We start from the raw sequence: 17,264 nt of genomic DNA on the forward strand, positions 1-17,264 counted from the left end.
AATTATACCTACAAATTGAAAAAGGTCATAATTATCAAATTCAAGTTTCTTATGATAATTATTTATGCTAGTTATTATTCATACCCAAAATTATATATATATATATATATATATATATATATATATATATATATATATATATAATATTTTTTGGTGTGCATATTTGCTTTCCAATTTTATCTTTTAAATAATTTTTTTAATTAAAATAATTATTTTATCAATTTTAGTTTTTAAGTGATAATTTCTTTAAGTTTAACCCTTTTTTATTTTACCTTTTTTCGAACTTAACCAATTTCTTATTATAAAATTATCTAAAAAATCAATATTTTAATTTTATAATTATAATAATAAAAATAATAATAATAGTAATAATTTTATTATTTTTTATTGTCATAAAAATGTGAACACACATGCATAATCCATGTGTTTTCACTAATAAAGATATAAAGAGATTTCTTTTTTTCACATTTACTTTTTAAATTTGACTTTTAATTAATATTTTTAAATTAAAATAATTATTTTATTAATTTTATTCTTTCTTTTTATTTTGTAAAGACTTAAAAAATAATTTTTAGAATAATAGTGATTCTTTTAAAATAATAAGATCTATTTTTATATTAATAAAAGGTTTTTGTATAAATATATTTTGAATAAATGAGTTTTATTATTTTAAAAACTCATTATCTCTCTAGAATGTTTTTCAAGAGTTTTATACTTTTTTTTTTTGCTTTTTCTCACCCTCTATTAATTTTTTTTCAAATATTAGATACGGTTGGATTGATCACATTATGAGCTCTTCTTATTTATTCGATCATATTATTCATTTGAGTAAGTGAATTTTATGTCTCTTTTTTGTTTCTCTTTTTCATGTAGTCTTCTTTCGATTGCATGTGTCCTATAAGTCATCAATGTGAATCTTTGTTGTCCAATGATCATAATTGTATAATTTGATCATTAATATGAGGTTCCTATGTGTAGATAGAGCATTATGTGAGATTAAAGGAGTGTTGATATTTTAGAGCAATTAAAGATGTTATACAAATGAGGGAAGCTAATTTTTACTCTTACATGTTTCTTCTTCATTGAATTTTGGTGTGGGTGCTAAATTAGTGTTGTTGGGATTCAATTGGTATGTTTGATACTTGATGACAATGAAATTAAATGCTTTAATTTAGTTACATTCTTATAATGATTTAAGATTGCGAGTTTTTTATGGTATGCATGGATGAATGTGGTTTCAGGATTGAATTAATACAATTGTAAATTTTAACCTATATTGAGTTGGTTAATCTGAATTTGGTAATAACTTGTATGAAGCTTGAAAGTGGGATTTGGCATGGTTAAAACTATCATTTTGTAAAGCTTTTGTTGTATGCATTATGTAAAGTCATTGAGCGAGGGTGTTTATTGTTGAGCGACACCAAAGTTACAAAACTCATTAACTTGGTGGTTGTTGGACGAGAGTATTGTCACTGAGCAACATCAAAGTCAAAAAAAATTACTAACTTGTTTGTTGTTGGGTGTCATATAGAGTTATTGGGAGAAATTCTTCAAATTAAATCCTGAGAGCATTAGGGGTGCTCTCACTGAGCAAGTATTGGGCTTGTTGAACGTCGAAGGGTAGCGTTGGGCAAAAATAATTAGAAATTTTCAGAGAGTTTTAGTTAGAGGTGGAAAAACAAGTCAATCTAGGCTATTTAAGCCCACCTATTGACCCGCCAAAAATTGACTAGAATAAGCTGGTCCGCTAATTTAAAACAGGTTAAACCATATAACCCGACCTAGCCCGCTATTAAGCTGTCGGGTTTTTGAGGTGTCAAGCTAGCTCACTTGTTTTTTTTTGTCATCGAAAGTCTAATATCATACGGAAACAAGCTGAAATTTTTTATATTTTACATGAAAACATGTTCATACAGAGCTGCTAGGTTGATTCTAGGTTTAAAAAGGCTTAAACGGACTACCATCTAGGTTGTTTCAGATATTGGACAAGTTGCATTAAACATTGATCGAGTTGTATTAAACCATGATCGAACTCTCGAGCTATGTTAATATAAGGAGTCAAGTGGTTTCAATTTTTTTAATTAAGTCAGGTTGCCAAGTTGGTCTGATTGACTCGTGGGACTGACTTGTTGGGCTGGCGAGCTTATGGGATCGAATTTGTTCCGGTTCCCAAGTTGAAAATGTTGTCCCGATCCACTTTTTTTGTCAAGCTGGGAGGCTTGGGTGCCATGCTTGACCCTTTTTGCCATCCTTAGCTTTAGTTATTGAGTGAGTCATGAACTAGCTAGGTAAGTTTATTGTTTGGATGAGATTTTTAGAGGTTTTAAGAATGTTTAGTTGTTAATTAATATATATATATATATATATATATATATTTATTTATTTATTTATTTATTTATGTGTTTTAAAATAATAAAACTCGTTCATAACAAAACTATTTATATTAAAACATTTTAATATAAATATAGTTGAGTTTCTAACAATTACCACTTCTAAAATATTATTTTCTAAATCTTTACACATATAATTAACATATACTTTATATTAAATCACCAATATTTCTACATTATTTTAATTCTAATAAAAAGTTTACATTTAGTTTCAATCACCAACCATTTAATATGAATAAAATTACCTTGAAATTCATATTACAACCATACTTCACATATAAAATATATAATCACTTAATATATACAACTTTTTTTTAAAAGCCTGTTAAAAAAACTATAAAACCATAAACGTTTGTTGAATGAAACATCAAACCTATGTGTAGAAAACATCCAATTCATAAACAAAAAGAGTATATAACTTAATGTGATAGACAATCCAAAAAGAATAAATACACGAGACTACTAAAGAATTTCACCAAACATCTTCTATAAACTCCTTTAAATCTTTTAGAAGATTTTTTTTTCATGTTGTTGGAGAATTCTTAAAAATAAGAAAAAATTTATTACAAATTATCAAAACTTGTTAACTTTGAAGTATGATTTTTTTACATAATTTAATATAGAACCAATCTAATCAATTATATTTAAGAATAATTGATTGTATTGTCCATAATTGAATTTGGAAATTTAATATTAAAAGTTTAATTGATTGCTTTTTTTACAAATCAATCAGAATGGAGTTTTATTTGAATCAAGTTTCAAATAATAGTGATCTCATTTATGTTAATTAATTATGTATAATATAATCATTTTTTTTTGTTAAAGCGAACACAAAATAACATAATCGATTAATATATCGTAAAATAACTTTTAAAAGTTTCTGAAAAAACTTTAAGTTGTTTTCTCAAATATAATATATTTATTGATCGCATAGTGATGCAAACTAAAACTAATGCATGAATCATTCATGCATAAACGCTGAAAAGTAAATTATAACACTCGTAATAGTTTCAAGATACATCATTAAGATTAAACAAGTTTTCAAAAGTGTTGATCAACCGTAAAAACTAAACATGTGATAGTCTTATAGAAATGATAATTTCTTTAAACATTTTGAATTAGTATTTATAATATTAATATTCATTAAATGATAATTTACACACCAAACCTGTACAATATATTATGTATAGTACTAAATATATATAACACTAAATTGTTAAATTGAAAGACAATTCAAGAGGAATGAATTGGTTTGAAAATACTTTTTAAAGTTTTTGAATTAAAAATATACATACATGCATATATATATATATATATATATATATATATATATATATATATATATATATATATATATATATATATATATATATATATATATATATATATATATATAACAAAGGTACAAAATTGATAATTTTAATAGTTAAAATTTATACACTGTTTTAATTGATTAGGTATTGTTCTCAATTGATTAAAAAAAATAGTTGTTGGATTTCATACCATTTTAATTGATTAGAATATTTTTCTAAATAATTAAAATTTGTACACAATTTTAATTTTAATCAAGTAGCTATTTTACTTAATGGATTAAAGTAGTGAGAGAAGTCTAAATTTTTACACTGTTTGACACTTAGCTCAGATTTAATCACTAAACAACAATGAATTTATTTTACATGGAATCTATGATATTATTACAATCCATTTATCCAAGAAAGAACATTAATTTTCATCGTAAAAAAAACACTTATCATGATAAAAAGCACAACACTTTGAGTTTACTTATTTTGAAGATATTGAAAGACTCTTACTTTCGACATAAAGTACTAAAATTAAAATATTAATAATTTATAGATTTGACAAAAAAATATATTAAAGAATGACTTATATTTGAACTAAGAATGTAAACTTTTTCAATTTTACCTACTAATTCAAACTAATTAATAAAGACACTATAGAAGTTGTTCTATAATTTCTTGTACAAGTCAATGCTTTCATTATTTATAGAATGACTCACAGAAATTATATGTAATTGTGTATTTTTTAATATTCACTATGACTTGATCCTTAATAATATCACTCAATTTTTTTATTATGTATTTTATTTAAATTTAAATCCAATTTGACTTGTGAAAAAAAATGGGACAAAAGTGAATTACCCAAATTGTGTAATGTAATTTATTAATATTCACATTAGAATGGAGGAGTTAATGAGTTAGGTTTAACTGTATTCACTTAAAGTTATTTAATAGAGACTTGTAGCTGAACCTATATTAGATAAACCTAGTCATTATATTAATTTTTTCCCTGAATATAAATTCATCATATTCAAACTTTAAAAACACCACAATGATAAACATAAAAATTTTAAAACATATGATTTAAAAATTATATTTTGTTTTTACTTTTCGTTAATTAACGAGACATGCACCAATCAAAATGGTCAACTGAAACCAAAAGAAAAACTAAGATATCTTTATTAAAAACATCAAGTTTCCTAATTGATTTTCATCAATTTCTATTCTAAATTATTCAAAATTTATATTTAAAGATATAATATAACACCTCAAATAACCTAATTACATAAATACATCATCATATAATTTTGTTACTCAACAATATGTGCATACTTTATAAGTCTAAATTATACCTCGAATTAACAAAACTTAAATTTTGTCATAAAAATTATATGAATAAAATGTTTTCAATGCTATCAGAATTGTCTTCTCAATATTACTATCTGTTGTCTTATTTAATACAATCGCTACATAAAATTATATAAAGTACAAAGAGAGGGTAAAATAACAAAAATAAAATTAATATATAAACATATCCCAAAATCAAATCGTGTGGAACAATATTCCAACCTAAGCTCATAAAGGTACAAGATAAAAAATATAAATTAGATGTCTTAAGTTGTCTAAACTTATTAGTTTTATAACTCAAGATCATTTTATTTAAATCAATACCCGTTTACCGATTAATATATTTCAAGTGTGTAAAGATTTTTCTTCCGTTTCTCATTATTCAATTCTTAATCTATATGATTTAGATATAACCTGTAAAACAATGATAAATTATTTTAATTATAAATTGAATTTAAATCTATATTACTTTTTTTTAAAATTCTTTTCTTCAATTATGTCATCTTTTTTAAGTGCTATCATTATTATAATAAGTCTAAATTCAATTTGTAGAGAAAAACTCTTTTAAAATATTTTTTGGTTTAAAATTTTAAATCAATAATGTTGATTATTATTACAAATTAGGTTTAATATCACTTTTCATTTCAATATTTGTTGGAATTATTTAATGTAGTTTCTCAAATTTCTTAACTTTATATAGTTTTATATTTGTTAAAAAAAGTGTTGTTGCGGTCTTTTCCATTGAATTGGTGTTGACTTCATTTAGAGAGTGTGACAATTGGTAATGCAAATGATCGTTTCGTAAAATCTATAATAAATAATAATTAAAATAAAAACTTATTTTTCTTTTATTGAAAATCTCAACAAACAAGAAAACATTGTTTTACAAAAAGATTTTCTTAAAAAAGAAAAAAACATGAAACTAAAAGATTATCTCAAACATTTTTTATATTGATCACTTTTCTCAATATTGTATATCTTTCTCAACACGTATACTATCATATGCTCTTGTTAAAATACAATCATCATATATAAAAATCATCACCACAAATTATTTAATCTCAGCTAGATATCCAAAATTTCTCCACGATCAATAATAATAATCATAAACACAAACATGGACCAATCACAGAATGACACGTAAATGGTGTTAAAATGTTGTCAAAAAAATATTGTCAAAGTATCATTATCTTTATAAAAATGTAGTAATGTACTTGAAAATAATTTTATTTGCACGGAGAACATCAAGACAAAGATTTTGTCTCTTCAAATTTATTGATTTTTTTCATAATCATGGTACAAAATACAACAACTCAAACATTATCACTTGTATAAATTAAAACAAACATATGTTGAATGTTCTCACGCAACTATATATATGATACTTAATTACCCTTTACTGTTATTGATTTTCCCCAAGATTGGCTACACCAAGTGTGCCTACTCCACTTAGGGCTTGCAGAAGAGTTAGATTCCAACTTCTTAAACCTCTTCCAATCACTGAACATTACTTTCAAGTCTTTTTCCTTTGCAGTGATGCTCCTGCAACAGGCTGCATGGACAGTGATGACTGCCCTAATATCTCTGCTATCTTGGCAAAATGCACTAAAATAAAGGGTATCCAAAAACCTAACCCTAAGTCCTAACTTATTGATTATACCACCATTGATTAGGTCCCTAAGAATATCTTGTTCTTTTTTCCCTGTGGAATTGTCCTTTTGTGCATACCATGTTTCATATAGGGAAATGGTCTTCTTGTTTGATCTCACATAGTAAAAGCCTGTGTTGATTGGATTGTTTTGTGACCAAGGATCACCGAGGTAGCTGTCTAAACTTATTTGAAGGTCTTCTGTTTCATTCTTGCCCAACATTGTAAATGGGTCTCTTAACCACATAACATCTGTGTCCTATATGAAAAATGTTGCATGAGAATTAGAAGAAAAAGAAGAAGTTTGAATTGATATGCTTTGTATTTAGGGTTAAATATCTCTATAGACTTTAACCATAGATGTGTAATTAGAAGCTAGGTGTTTAAACTTTAAAAATGAATAATATAATTCGTTTAACTTAATAAGAGGCGCAATTAAACCTTGCTTAATATTAAACTTCCTTTTTGACATTACAGTTGTATGCATTAATTACGTACTTATATACTCAACTTCATAATAAATTTTCATTTACATCTAGGTATGGTAAGCTCATTTTAGTATATTCTATAAATTAAACACATTTGACTTCACCCATTGTAACGTAAAATGGAAAGAAAACGAAGAAGAGAAAAATGTTTCAAATTTTAATTAAAGAAAATTAGAAAAGAAAGAAAAAAAAATTATTTTGGAAATTGCACTGATATAATATATTTACTAAACATTAACTATTAATAGTAAATTTTTCAATCTAATAGATACATTATAATTTTATATTGTTGCAATCATTTATGTCAAGTTTTGTTAAAATTGAACAAATAATTATGAAATAATTTAATAATTTAAAATTAAATATGTTTTTAGTCTTGAAGAGAAAACATATCAAACCACAACTCAATTGTTATTATGAAATACGTTTGAAACATTAAATAAACTTAACAAATTTTGGTTAAAATGATTAATTTCATCTCTTTCTAAAGTTAAAGAATTAAGTTGGATGAAAGTTTTGAAAAGAGAGTAATTCTAATTTTAACTAAAGTTAATAGATAAAAATATATTTAACCCAATAATTTATGTTTTAATATATTTCAAAAAATATATGCTAGTTTAATTTTAATACCTATAATTAATTGAGACATAACATAATTTCATATTAATATAAGTATTTTGAATATAAAATACGTATGAAATGAATTTTTAATTTAATATAAGTATTGTAAAAACATGATGTAATAGAAAATTATTGAATGTTATTATATATATAGTTAAAAGACATTTGTTGGTTATTATACTTAAAAATAAAAAAGAGCAATTGATGATAATAAAAAAAGAAGAAAAATAAAACATACTGTGAAAATGAGATTGTAGCCATGTTTGAGAACATCCAAGAGAAACTGAGTCCTCTTCCACATCATCTTGAGGAAATCGTGAGACATGTAAACTTTCTCGCCTTTGAAATCAACACCATCTGTTTCCAATTTGATGCAGTTCATCTTCAGAAATTGACATCTTTCATAGGCAATTTGATCAACAGCAACTAAGAGAATGTGATCAATGAGATATCTTGTTCCCTCTCCAAGCCAAAAACTGTTGAGAAATAGATCAAGCATTGTGTTGTCACTCTCCACATCTTGCTCAGCATAAGCCCTATTCACTACGGCAATTATCACTGTTTTGTTTCCCATTGCAGCTTTTGCTAAAGCACACTCAAGGGCATCTCCACACGCTTCACTCTTTGAATTGTTCTACAATGTTTGCACAAACTTCAGCTAATCAAACTTCTCAAACACTTCACTTTATAATGTAAGATTATAAGATGATCACTCGTTTTCATGACATTTTGATGTTCAGATTTATGCATACTAGATTAAGAACTAACTAATTGATGTTGAAAATCTTAAGTCCACATGATAAAATGAATATAAATCTCATTTTATAAGTCAGTTTTATAAAGTTGAATTAGGCTTTTAGTTTTTAAAATAGTATTATAGTTATCCGAAATTTATCCTAGTACGTGTCACCCACTATTTGACTGTTATTGAATCATTAATTAATGTCTAATTTTACACTCGATATATATGTGTGTGTTTGTGTGTCTGTGTGTGTGTCTGTCCGTGTGTTTGTATGTGTGTGTCTGTGTGTTTTTGTGTGTGTATATGTCTGTGTGAGTGAATGTATTGAAAATTTCACACCAACTAAAGACAAAAACAAATTTATAATATATAAGTGAATAATCATCTTATAAATTAATTTTTTAAAGTTGAATTAAATTTAAAACTTATTTATTGAAGATAATTTTATATATATATATATATATATATATATATATATATATGATATATTTTGAGACGAATGCAGAAAAAAGAAGGTAAATTTGAATGAACTTACAAGATTTGATTGGTTTAAGAGTGGTTCCTTTTGCCATAGGATGAATTGGTTGGAAAAATGGGAGAAGCATTGGTAGAACAACATAATACCAATGAAGAGAATTGATACAGTTGCCAAACTAACAAGAGGATTTTCCATCGCTTTTCTCATTGTGTTTTTATCTTTGTTCACAAAAACCAACAATGAGAGTTATACATATTTATATATATAGAGAGAGAGAGAGAGAGTGGTTGTTTCAATAAATTGAAAAAAAAAACTTTAAAAAGTAATTAATGAAATCAGAAAACTCAGCATTGAGGCCTAATAACCTTTATTATATTATAAATGACGTGGCCTAATTAATTTATAAATATAACTCACTTAAATTTGCATTCAGTTTAGGGTGGGTATTACCCATTCTATCGTTGATTTTTTATTTATTTAATGTGAGCTGGACTAATAAAAAATACTTTTTAGCAATATTATTATTTTTATTTATTATTTAATTTGCTTCTGTTCTAGAGTGAGTTTGGCCCACTCTATTATTAGTGTCTTTATGTTTTAATTCATAGATACAACTTACTTAGTGCGGGTCTAACCCATACAAGATTTAATATTATTATTCTCATTTATGGATTAACTTGTATCTATTTTAAAGTAGGTTTGACCCACTCTTTCATGAATATTTTTATTTTCTCTACATAGTGTCAACTTTATTGACATTAATATTAATAAAAAAATACTAATATTTACTTAGCTCACACAATATTTAATATTATTATTATTATAATTATTTTTTAATTTGTGCTAGTTTAAAGTGGACTTAATTTATTATATTTTTTATATTTTATTTTGTGTCGAGTTACAAATGATTTGATTGACTTTAATAATGCATCTCTTTTGCCAAATCTTTAATGGTAATTAATATGTAACATTCTTGTAGTGATTCTATTTTTCTAGTCTTTTTCTAAATTTTGTTAATATTGGTTCCATATATATATATATATATATATATATATATATATATATTTCTATATTTCTTCTTGAAAGACTATTAATTATAATAAAATGTTTGATGAATATTTTACTATATATTCTCCTTAATTGTAATACTTGACGCTCACAAGAGAGTCAGTATTATAAACAACTGTGTTTTCTCCCTAAATTATAAAGTATTTAGTTTTTGTACTTTATAGAAGTGATATAACGACTTCCTTAGCAAAATGACACGTGGAGTGTTTTTCATGTGATAAATGGATTTTTACAATGGACTATATATAACATGTATATGTACATGTGAGTATGTTTTACATGACTTTCAGTGCAAGAATAAAATACTTTATAATTTAGTTTCAAAGCGATGTGTGTGTAAAATTTACGAATTATAATGAGTTATATATAGAAATGAGATTAAATAACTTATAACATTTGCATATGTTCTTGCTTGGCTCAGATGTACTCAGATGCACATGTTCCTACTTTCCTCCTTGTTTTTCAGGTCGAGATGTCTTCTGCCAACTGTAACGATAAGTCCTCTTCTAATATACCTTGATTTTCTCAACAGGAGAGTCTGCAATGGTAATCCGTTGCTCATGTTAGAGATGTGTTGTAAATGAAATATAGTAATAAATGATTTTATTGACATCCTCATGAACAGTGACTATATATAGTACATGCATGGCCATGTTTGTTAGGCCTAGGGTTCATAGGCTTACCTAGTTTTATGGTTTCTTAATTTGCTTAATTTTCTTTAATTCACCATTATTTAGATGTGATTTATCATGTTGCCTACGTAGATGCTTGAGTATCTCCTCCTATGTTGTTGTGTTGACCGAGGTGTTATCGACCATATGATTTACGTAGATCGAGGTTTTCTCTTCCTCAACCTATTAGTCCAGTATAAATGAAGATTGATTTTATAAAAACATTTCTTTTCAACCCATAAATAAAAGTATAAGTTTGTCAAAAGTTGAAAGGAAGGATAGGAAAGGTTGTGGGTTCAACTCGTCCCACTAACATTTGAGAGCTATAAGGTTGGATTTGAAAGCGTTTCGAAAGAAGAGTGAGAGAGGTTGTTGGTTTGACTCCTCCTCTAACAAAATACTAACAACTAACACTTGCCAATAAAAAGAAAAAGAAGTTTGTCATAACCTTTAAATTAACCGACCAACCATTGTATCTAAATGATGATCACATTACGTTTATGAGATTATAACCCATGATGTAACTATTAATATCAAATGTTACATTTCAAATCCTTCACTCTTTTAAACATGATGGAGTAATTTTGTTTGTGTATTTATAACTCATTGGCTAACCCAAGACATCAAACAAATAGATATTAAAAAATTAACTTTAATCTTAACTCATGCTAAGACATATTCATGCTGAATGCGAGATTATTAAATGTTTGTGAGTGATATGATAACGATCTGATAAGTGGTAACATGATATTCTTAGGTTATAATATCATATAAAATAATGACAGTGGGAACAAATGGACTTTTACATCATAATATGGGAATTAAAAGAAATCCCTAAAACATTACACTTTGTTTATCGAGTGAGTTTCAACTCTATCGTCACAAAAGATAATCTAGGTAAAAAAGGAATACATCTTTTTTTGCAATTTTTGTGCCATGAGTAATACAAATGAAGAATCAATTCAATATCTATTCTTTGAGTATACGGTACCTAACCTTTCCTAGAATCTTGGTATTAGCGGTCAGGATTAATAACAACACAACATAACCAAACTTTACAATTTTGATCAATTTTGTTTGCCTATAGTATGGATATAATAAAAGGTAATAAGATTTGGAAGGTTATATGAATGACTATGATAAGAAATATATGGAATCATAAGAATGCAATTGTACTAAGAACGGGCAAAGGGATGATAAAAAAAATTTGGGATGACAAAATTAAAAATTTGGACATGGATGAGAAACAAGATATCAAAAAAAGAAAACTTTTCATCCTTTGATTGGTATTTATATCCAAAAACTTGTATCCAATTTGTCTTGAAATTGTTCAAAAGTGATTTAAAAATAGGAGTCCCAAAAACTATATTGTAATTATTTATTTTCATTCTAACCTCTGCTACCAGCAACTATGTTATTTGTTATTACGTTGTTAAGTTCTTTATGCAATCTCTTTGCAAAGAAAGTGGTTGTATTTTGAAACCATAAAAAGAAAAAAGTAATACAAAAAGAAAACTATTTCTTACTCACTTCATTGGAAATGATGTTCTATAGGAGTAATTTAGACTTGAGGCTTTTGTGGTGTACATCTTTTGTTATATGTTGCTTATAGATTACACTCAAAGTTTAAATAGGTTTGTTTGTATTGATTTGGGTAGGAGTAGACCCAGGTGATATTCACATCCCTTATTTATATCTATTGATATTTGTTGTAAATGGGATGAGACATTTCTAATGCCTTAATTTTTTTCATCTATATATTAGTTGCTTTAAAAAAATAATAGCCTCAATAAAAAACAAATTTATTAGAATAAATTTTAAATCGGTCTGATATCATATTTCAACTGAACTTTAAAATCTAATTTGATTTTATAAAACTAATTTGTAAAGATAGATTTGTATATACCTATATAATATAAAAGATTTTCAACAATATACACATTTTTTTATTAACATTGGTATTAATTTCACAATGAAATCACTAAATATATTTATATAAAATAGAAAATGAAAAGGTCTCTATTTTTCATCCTTAACCCTATATAGGTCAGCCAATGCATAATCTATACAACATATCAACATAAACATTTTCCTATTAAGTTATAATTCTCTTCACGACAGTGTACAAAAAAAACTCATAATTATAGTAATAACCTTTAAATTAAGACAAATGCTTCTTAAAAAAATGGGTTGTGTTAGGTCACTCAACTCAAGATGATGGTTAGCCTTTGTTTTTCTAAGTCTTCCTCCAAGATTGCTGACACCAGTCATGCTTAGTCCATTGAGGATTCACTGTAGAATTAGCTTCCAACCTCTTAAATTTCTTCCAATCACTGAGGGCAACCTTCATATCTGCTACCTTTGCATTGATGCTCCGACAACAGTTGGCATGGACAGTGGTGACTGCCCTAAAATCCTTACTGTCTTGGCAAAATCCACTGAAATAAAGGGTGTCCAAAAACCTAACCCTAATTTGCAACTGTTCAATAATACCTCCTCTGATCAGGTCAAGAAGCACATCTTGCTCCTTTTTTCCTGTGGAATTATCCTTTCGACCGTACCATGTTTCAAACAAGGAGACAGTCTTGTTGCTTGTCCTCACAAAGTAAAATCCAGTGTTGAGTAGGTTTTCCTTTGACCAAGGATCACCATTGTACATGTCTGTGCTAATTTGAAGGTCTTCTATCACATTCTTATAACTCAATCTTGTAAATGGGTTTCTTAGCCACATTACATCAGTGTCCTGTCAAAAACATGTTACATTATTTGTCTGGTTCTCTCTCCAACTTAACATGGTAGAAAACAAGAATTCATACTTAATATCACGACCATGATATTAACAACTTTTGTTAACAATTTTTTGACAATAAACTATGTATCACTATTTTATTGGTTCGTATATTTGAAACGAACCGATCACAAGCTACCATATAGATTGTTGTAAAAAAGTTATCAAAAAAATTGTTAAAGAGGCATTTTTCTTAATATTACGTGCATGATGAAAATATTAATTTGAAAGTTAAATTCTATATAAAGTAAACTTTGAAAAACATGTGTATGGATATGCGATTGAAAGTCTCACATCAACTAGAGATAAGACTAATTTAAAATATATAAGTGAAGTGTAAATCTCATCTTACAAATTGGTTTTATAAAATTGAGTTAAACTTAAAATCTATTTTTTAACAAATGCAAAATGGTTTGTTATTCAATTAATTTTGGATTATTTACATTTTATCCTTTTATTAGGGCTTTTTCTTTATGTCAATTTCATTTTCTGATTTTCCTGTATGTGAATTAAATATTTTATGTTTGTTAACATGCTTAAATTTAAATTAGTAAATAAAATTGTAGAACATATATTTAAGTAGATCTTTTAAAAGAAAATAAAAAAGTATTTATTTAAATTTAGGAGTTCTCGATTTAAGATTGTAAAATTTATTCAATTTTAAATTGGAAAGGTATATGAACGTATTTGTAATTGTTCTCTAATAATTTAGACTATTTTTCGGAGCATGAATTTTGCTTTGTTAATATGAAAATGAAAATAAATAAAAAAAACAGTTTGTGAGAAAGATTAAGGGTTGCATTTTATAGAGAAAAGAAAAGGAAGGTGAAAATTTATTTATTTTTTTAAAATTGTCTTAAAAAGGATAAATTAATTTTTTAAATCATTTGTTTGATTTTATCAAAATTATAAAAAAAATCGTGGTCCTTTTCAAAACTCAACATCCAAACATGTTCTAATATTACTTATTGATATCATTAAAAAAAATCATAAACTTCACTATCTTTGACTATAAAATTTTTAATCTGTTATTTTCTACTCATCATGGATCGGTATTTTACTTTATTTTATTGATGAAGTTCATTTCCATCTTTTCATAATAGAAATTCTGAAAATAAGTTTTTATTGATAGATATATATTTTGAATATGTTTCAATAATGGAATTATTATAATTAATTTAAAGGTCAACTTTCAACAAAACCAACAGTAAAACCTAACAATGTCTACACGTTTACGTAACTAAGTATGACATGTTCAAGAAGGAAACAGTTCAAAATCTTGTATAAAATGATTTAAAACAATGCACGATTGAATTAGTGATGTAAAAAAATATATAAATTTTTAAAAAATACAAAAAAAAATTCAATAATTTCTTCAGGTTTATTATAATATAACTGAATATATAATTGAAAAAAAAAACTATTATTCATAACTTTTTTTTTCTGTCATATAGCTTTTTCCAGTATATTGATTAGAGGCTAAATTTTTTTTAAAGGTAATATGAGATGGATGAAATATTAAATAATATTATTTCAGATATCATCTTAAAATGAAAATTTAAACACGATTTGTAGAAATCAGAAATATAAATAACGTTAATTGCCTTTTAATTTGAATATAGCAATTCCATTAATTAACCATATGATATGATTCACTCCTCCTGGTTTAATTAATTTTTTCTACTATTGTATAACAGATATAATATGAAATAAATGAATATTTAGTATCTTAAAAAAGTTGATGCATGCAATCAATATCTAACAAAGAAAGAAAAAGGATGAGTTAAAAAAATAAAGTTTGTCAAATTAAACATTAATTATTACCCATTTAAGTTAATTATAAATCATTCCCTTAATTGATCGAATCTTCAAATTTTCATATTGTTCAAATTTCAACTTACGTAACTAAGACATGTTACGTGCACCACACAATAAGAAAAGGTGTGACGTTATGCAAAAATAAACAAATATTCACATTTGAAAAACCAAAAGAACGAACACTATTCAACTTTCTTACTATATATATATACCATAGGTCTCCCTTTATATATATTTATGAGTTTTGAACTTTTGTTTTGGCATTTAACTCTCATTTTTTTTTTCTAATTTTTCTTCAATCAAATAAAACAGAAAAAAATACTAATTAATATATTTAGTTTATAAATTATCTTTAAATATATCAATTATATTTTAAATCTGCAATAAAATCATAATACAAGATTGTTCAAAATTTAATTTATTTGATTATTTTCATTCTTGAAAAATATAAATAAAAATTAAATATGTTTATAGTTCATAAAATTAAATACAAAATTATAATTTGTGTTTGTATTGATATATTTTAATTTTCAAATTTTAAAATTGAATAAATTAGAAAAATATTTTTAAAAATTAAAACCAAAATATATTAAAGTTTTAGAAAAAGATAGACTCCAATTTTATGTCATAAGAACTAAAAATATATTTAACTCTTAAATAATAAAAATTAAAAGAGAATTTAACTTAATTTTTCACTATGCAATTCTATAGACACAAACATGATAGTAAGATTTAATTTTATAAAACTGAATATTACCTTTTTATAATATAAATTGATGTTATACGTAATTAACCAGGAATAATCTGAAATAAAAACAAAAACGCAAGAAAATGGAAAGGATTACATACAGTGAAAACGAAGCTGTAGCCACGTTTGAGAACATCCAAGAGGAACTGTGTTCTTCTCCACATCATCTTGATGAAATCGTGAGACATGTAAACTTTCTCACCTTCGAAATCAACACCATCTGTTTCCAATCTGAAGCAGTTCAGTTTCAGAAACTGACATCTTTCATAGGCAATTTGATCAACAGCAACTAAGAGAATGTGATGAATGAGAGATCTTGTTCCCTCTCCAAGCCAAAAACTGCTGAGAAATATATCAAGCATGGTGCTCTCACTCTCCACATCTTGCTCAACATAAGCCTTATTCACTACAGCAATTATCACTGTTTTGTTTCCCATTGAAGCTTTTGCTAAAGCACAATCAAGCCTATCTCCACATTCTTCAATGTCTGAAGTCTTCTACAGTGCATATATAAGGCAAAATCAAAATCATGAAAAGTTACAGCTAAAAAGAGAATCAAACTCCTTACATATATACATATGTATATGACTGGGAATTTACATTCCAATCCAAATCAGACTTACAAAGATAAATTATTATATATCCAAAAATACAAAAATATGTCCAAATTTCTAAGTAGTCGTTGAAAGTCAAGTATCGATTAGAGATAAGTCAATTTAGAATATATAAGTGAATGCAAACCTATTTTACAAACTAAGCCAATTTTGTGAAGTTGAGTTAGACTTAAAGTTCACTTCTTAACAGAGTTATCTGAGAAAGATTTGTGGATATAACACTTTTAAGGTGAAAGGGAAAGTTTTTAATATGTGAAAAACAGAGGAAAAATTATGAGGAATTTGAGTTTAAAAGGTGAAATTCAACAATTTTCATAGAAAAGAAGAAGATGTGTGTGATTTGAACTTACAACGTTTGATTGCTTGCATGGTGGTTCCTTGTGGATTAGGACTAACTCATTGGAGATGGAGGAGGACCAATGGAACAGCAAAATAAACACAGCAAGAAGCAAAGATAGAACAACTGCTAAACTCCCAAAAGTTTGTTTAGGGTTATCCATTGTTCTCTATATCTATATTATATGCCTTTTGTGTAGAGTTCTTAA

General features: G+C 25.9%; 2 protein-coding genes across 2 annotated transcripts; both read right to left on the minus strand.

The window, feature by feature from the left end:
• Window positions 1-6,308: 6,308 nt before the first annotated feature.
• On the minus strand, window positions 6,309-9,228 carry LOC124831954 (uncharacterized protein At1g28695-like). Its single transcript, XM_088095484.1, has 3 exons — window positions 9,070-9,228; window positions 8,031-8,426; window positions 6,309-6,942 (listed from the first exon to the last, which is right to left on the minus strand). The coding sequence occupies exons 1-3, from the start codon at window positions 9,217-9,219 to the stop codon at window positions 6,421-6,423; spliced, it is 1,068 nt and encodes a 355-aa protein (XP_087951610.1). The 5' UTR covers window positions 9,220-9,228; the 3' UTR covers window positions 6,309-6,420.
• Window positions 9,229-12,694: 3,466 nt separating this feature from the next.
• Window positions 12,695-17,264, minus strand: LOC124820550 (uncharacterized protein At1g28695-like). Its single transcript, XM_088094915.1, has 3 exons — window positions 17,070-17,264; window positions 16,207-16,602; window positions 12,695-13,494 (listed from the first exon to the last, which is right to left on the minus strand). The coding sequence occupies exons 1-3, from the start codon at window positions 17,217-17,219 to the stop codon at window positions 12,988-12,990; spliced, it is 1,053 nt and encodes a 350-aa protein (XP_087951041.1). The 5' UTR covers window positions 17,220-17,264; the 3' UTR covers window positions 12,695-12,987.

The sequence above is a fragment of the Vigna umbellata genome, chromosome 7 (assembly GCF_029865625.1).
Source record: "Vigna umbellata cultivar VRB3 chromosome 7, Vumbellata_1.0, whole genome shotgun sequence".
Taxonomy (NCBI): Eukaryota; Viridiplantae; Streptophyta; class Magnoliopsida; order Fabales; family Fabaceae; genus Vigna; species Vigna umbellata.

Excerpts from the sequence above, each read along its gene's own strand:
- LOC124820550 (XM_088094915.1), bottom strand. The coding sequence starts at position 17,219 with ATGGATAACCCTAAACAAACTTTTGGGAGTTTAGCAGTTGTTCTATCT. Across the intron at positions 16,603-17,069 it reads CATGCAAGCAATCAAACGTT|AAGACTTCAGACATTGAAGA; the intron begins GTAAGTTCAAAT and ends TATGCACTGTAG. Across the intron at positions 13,495-16,206 it reads GCTACAGCTTCGTTTTCACT|GACACTGATGTAATGTGGCT; the intron begins GTATGTAATCCT and ends TGTTTTTGACAG.
- LOC124831954 (XM_088095484.1), bottom strand. The coding sequence starts at position 9,219 with ATGAGAAAAGCGATGGAAAATCCTCTTGTTAGTTTGGCAACTGTATCA. Across the intron at positions 8,427-9,069 it reads TCTTAAACCAATCAAATCTT|AACAATTCAAAGAGTGAAGC; the intron begins GTAAGTTCATTC and ends CAAACATTGTAG. Across the intron at positions 6,943-8,030 it reads GCTACAATCTCATTTTCACA|GACACAGATGTTATGTGGTT; the intron begins GTATGTTTTATT and ends TTTTTCATATAG.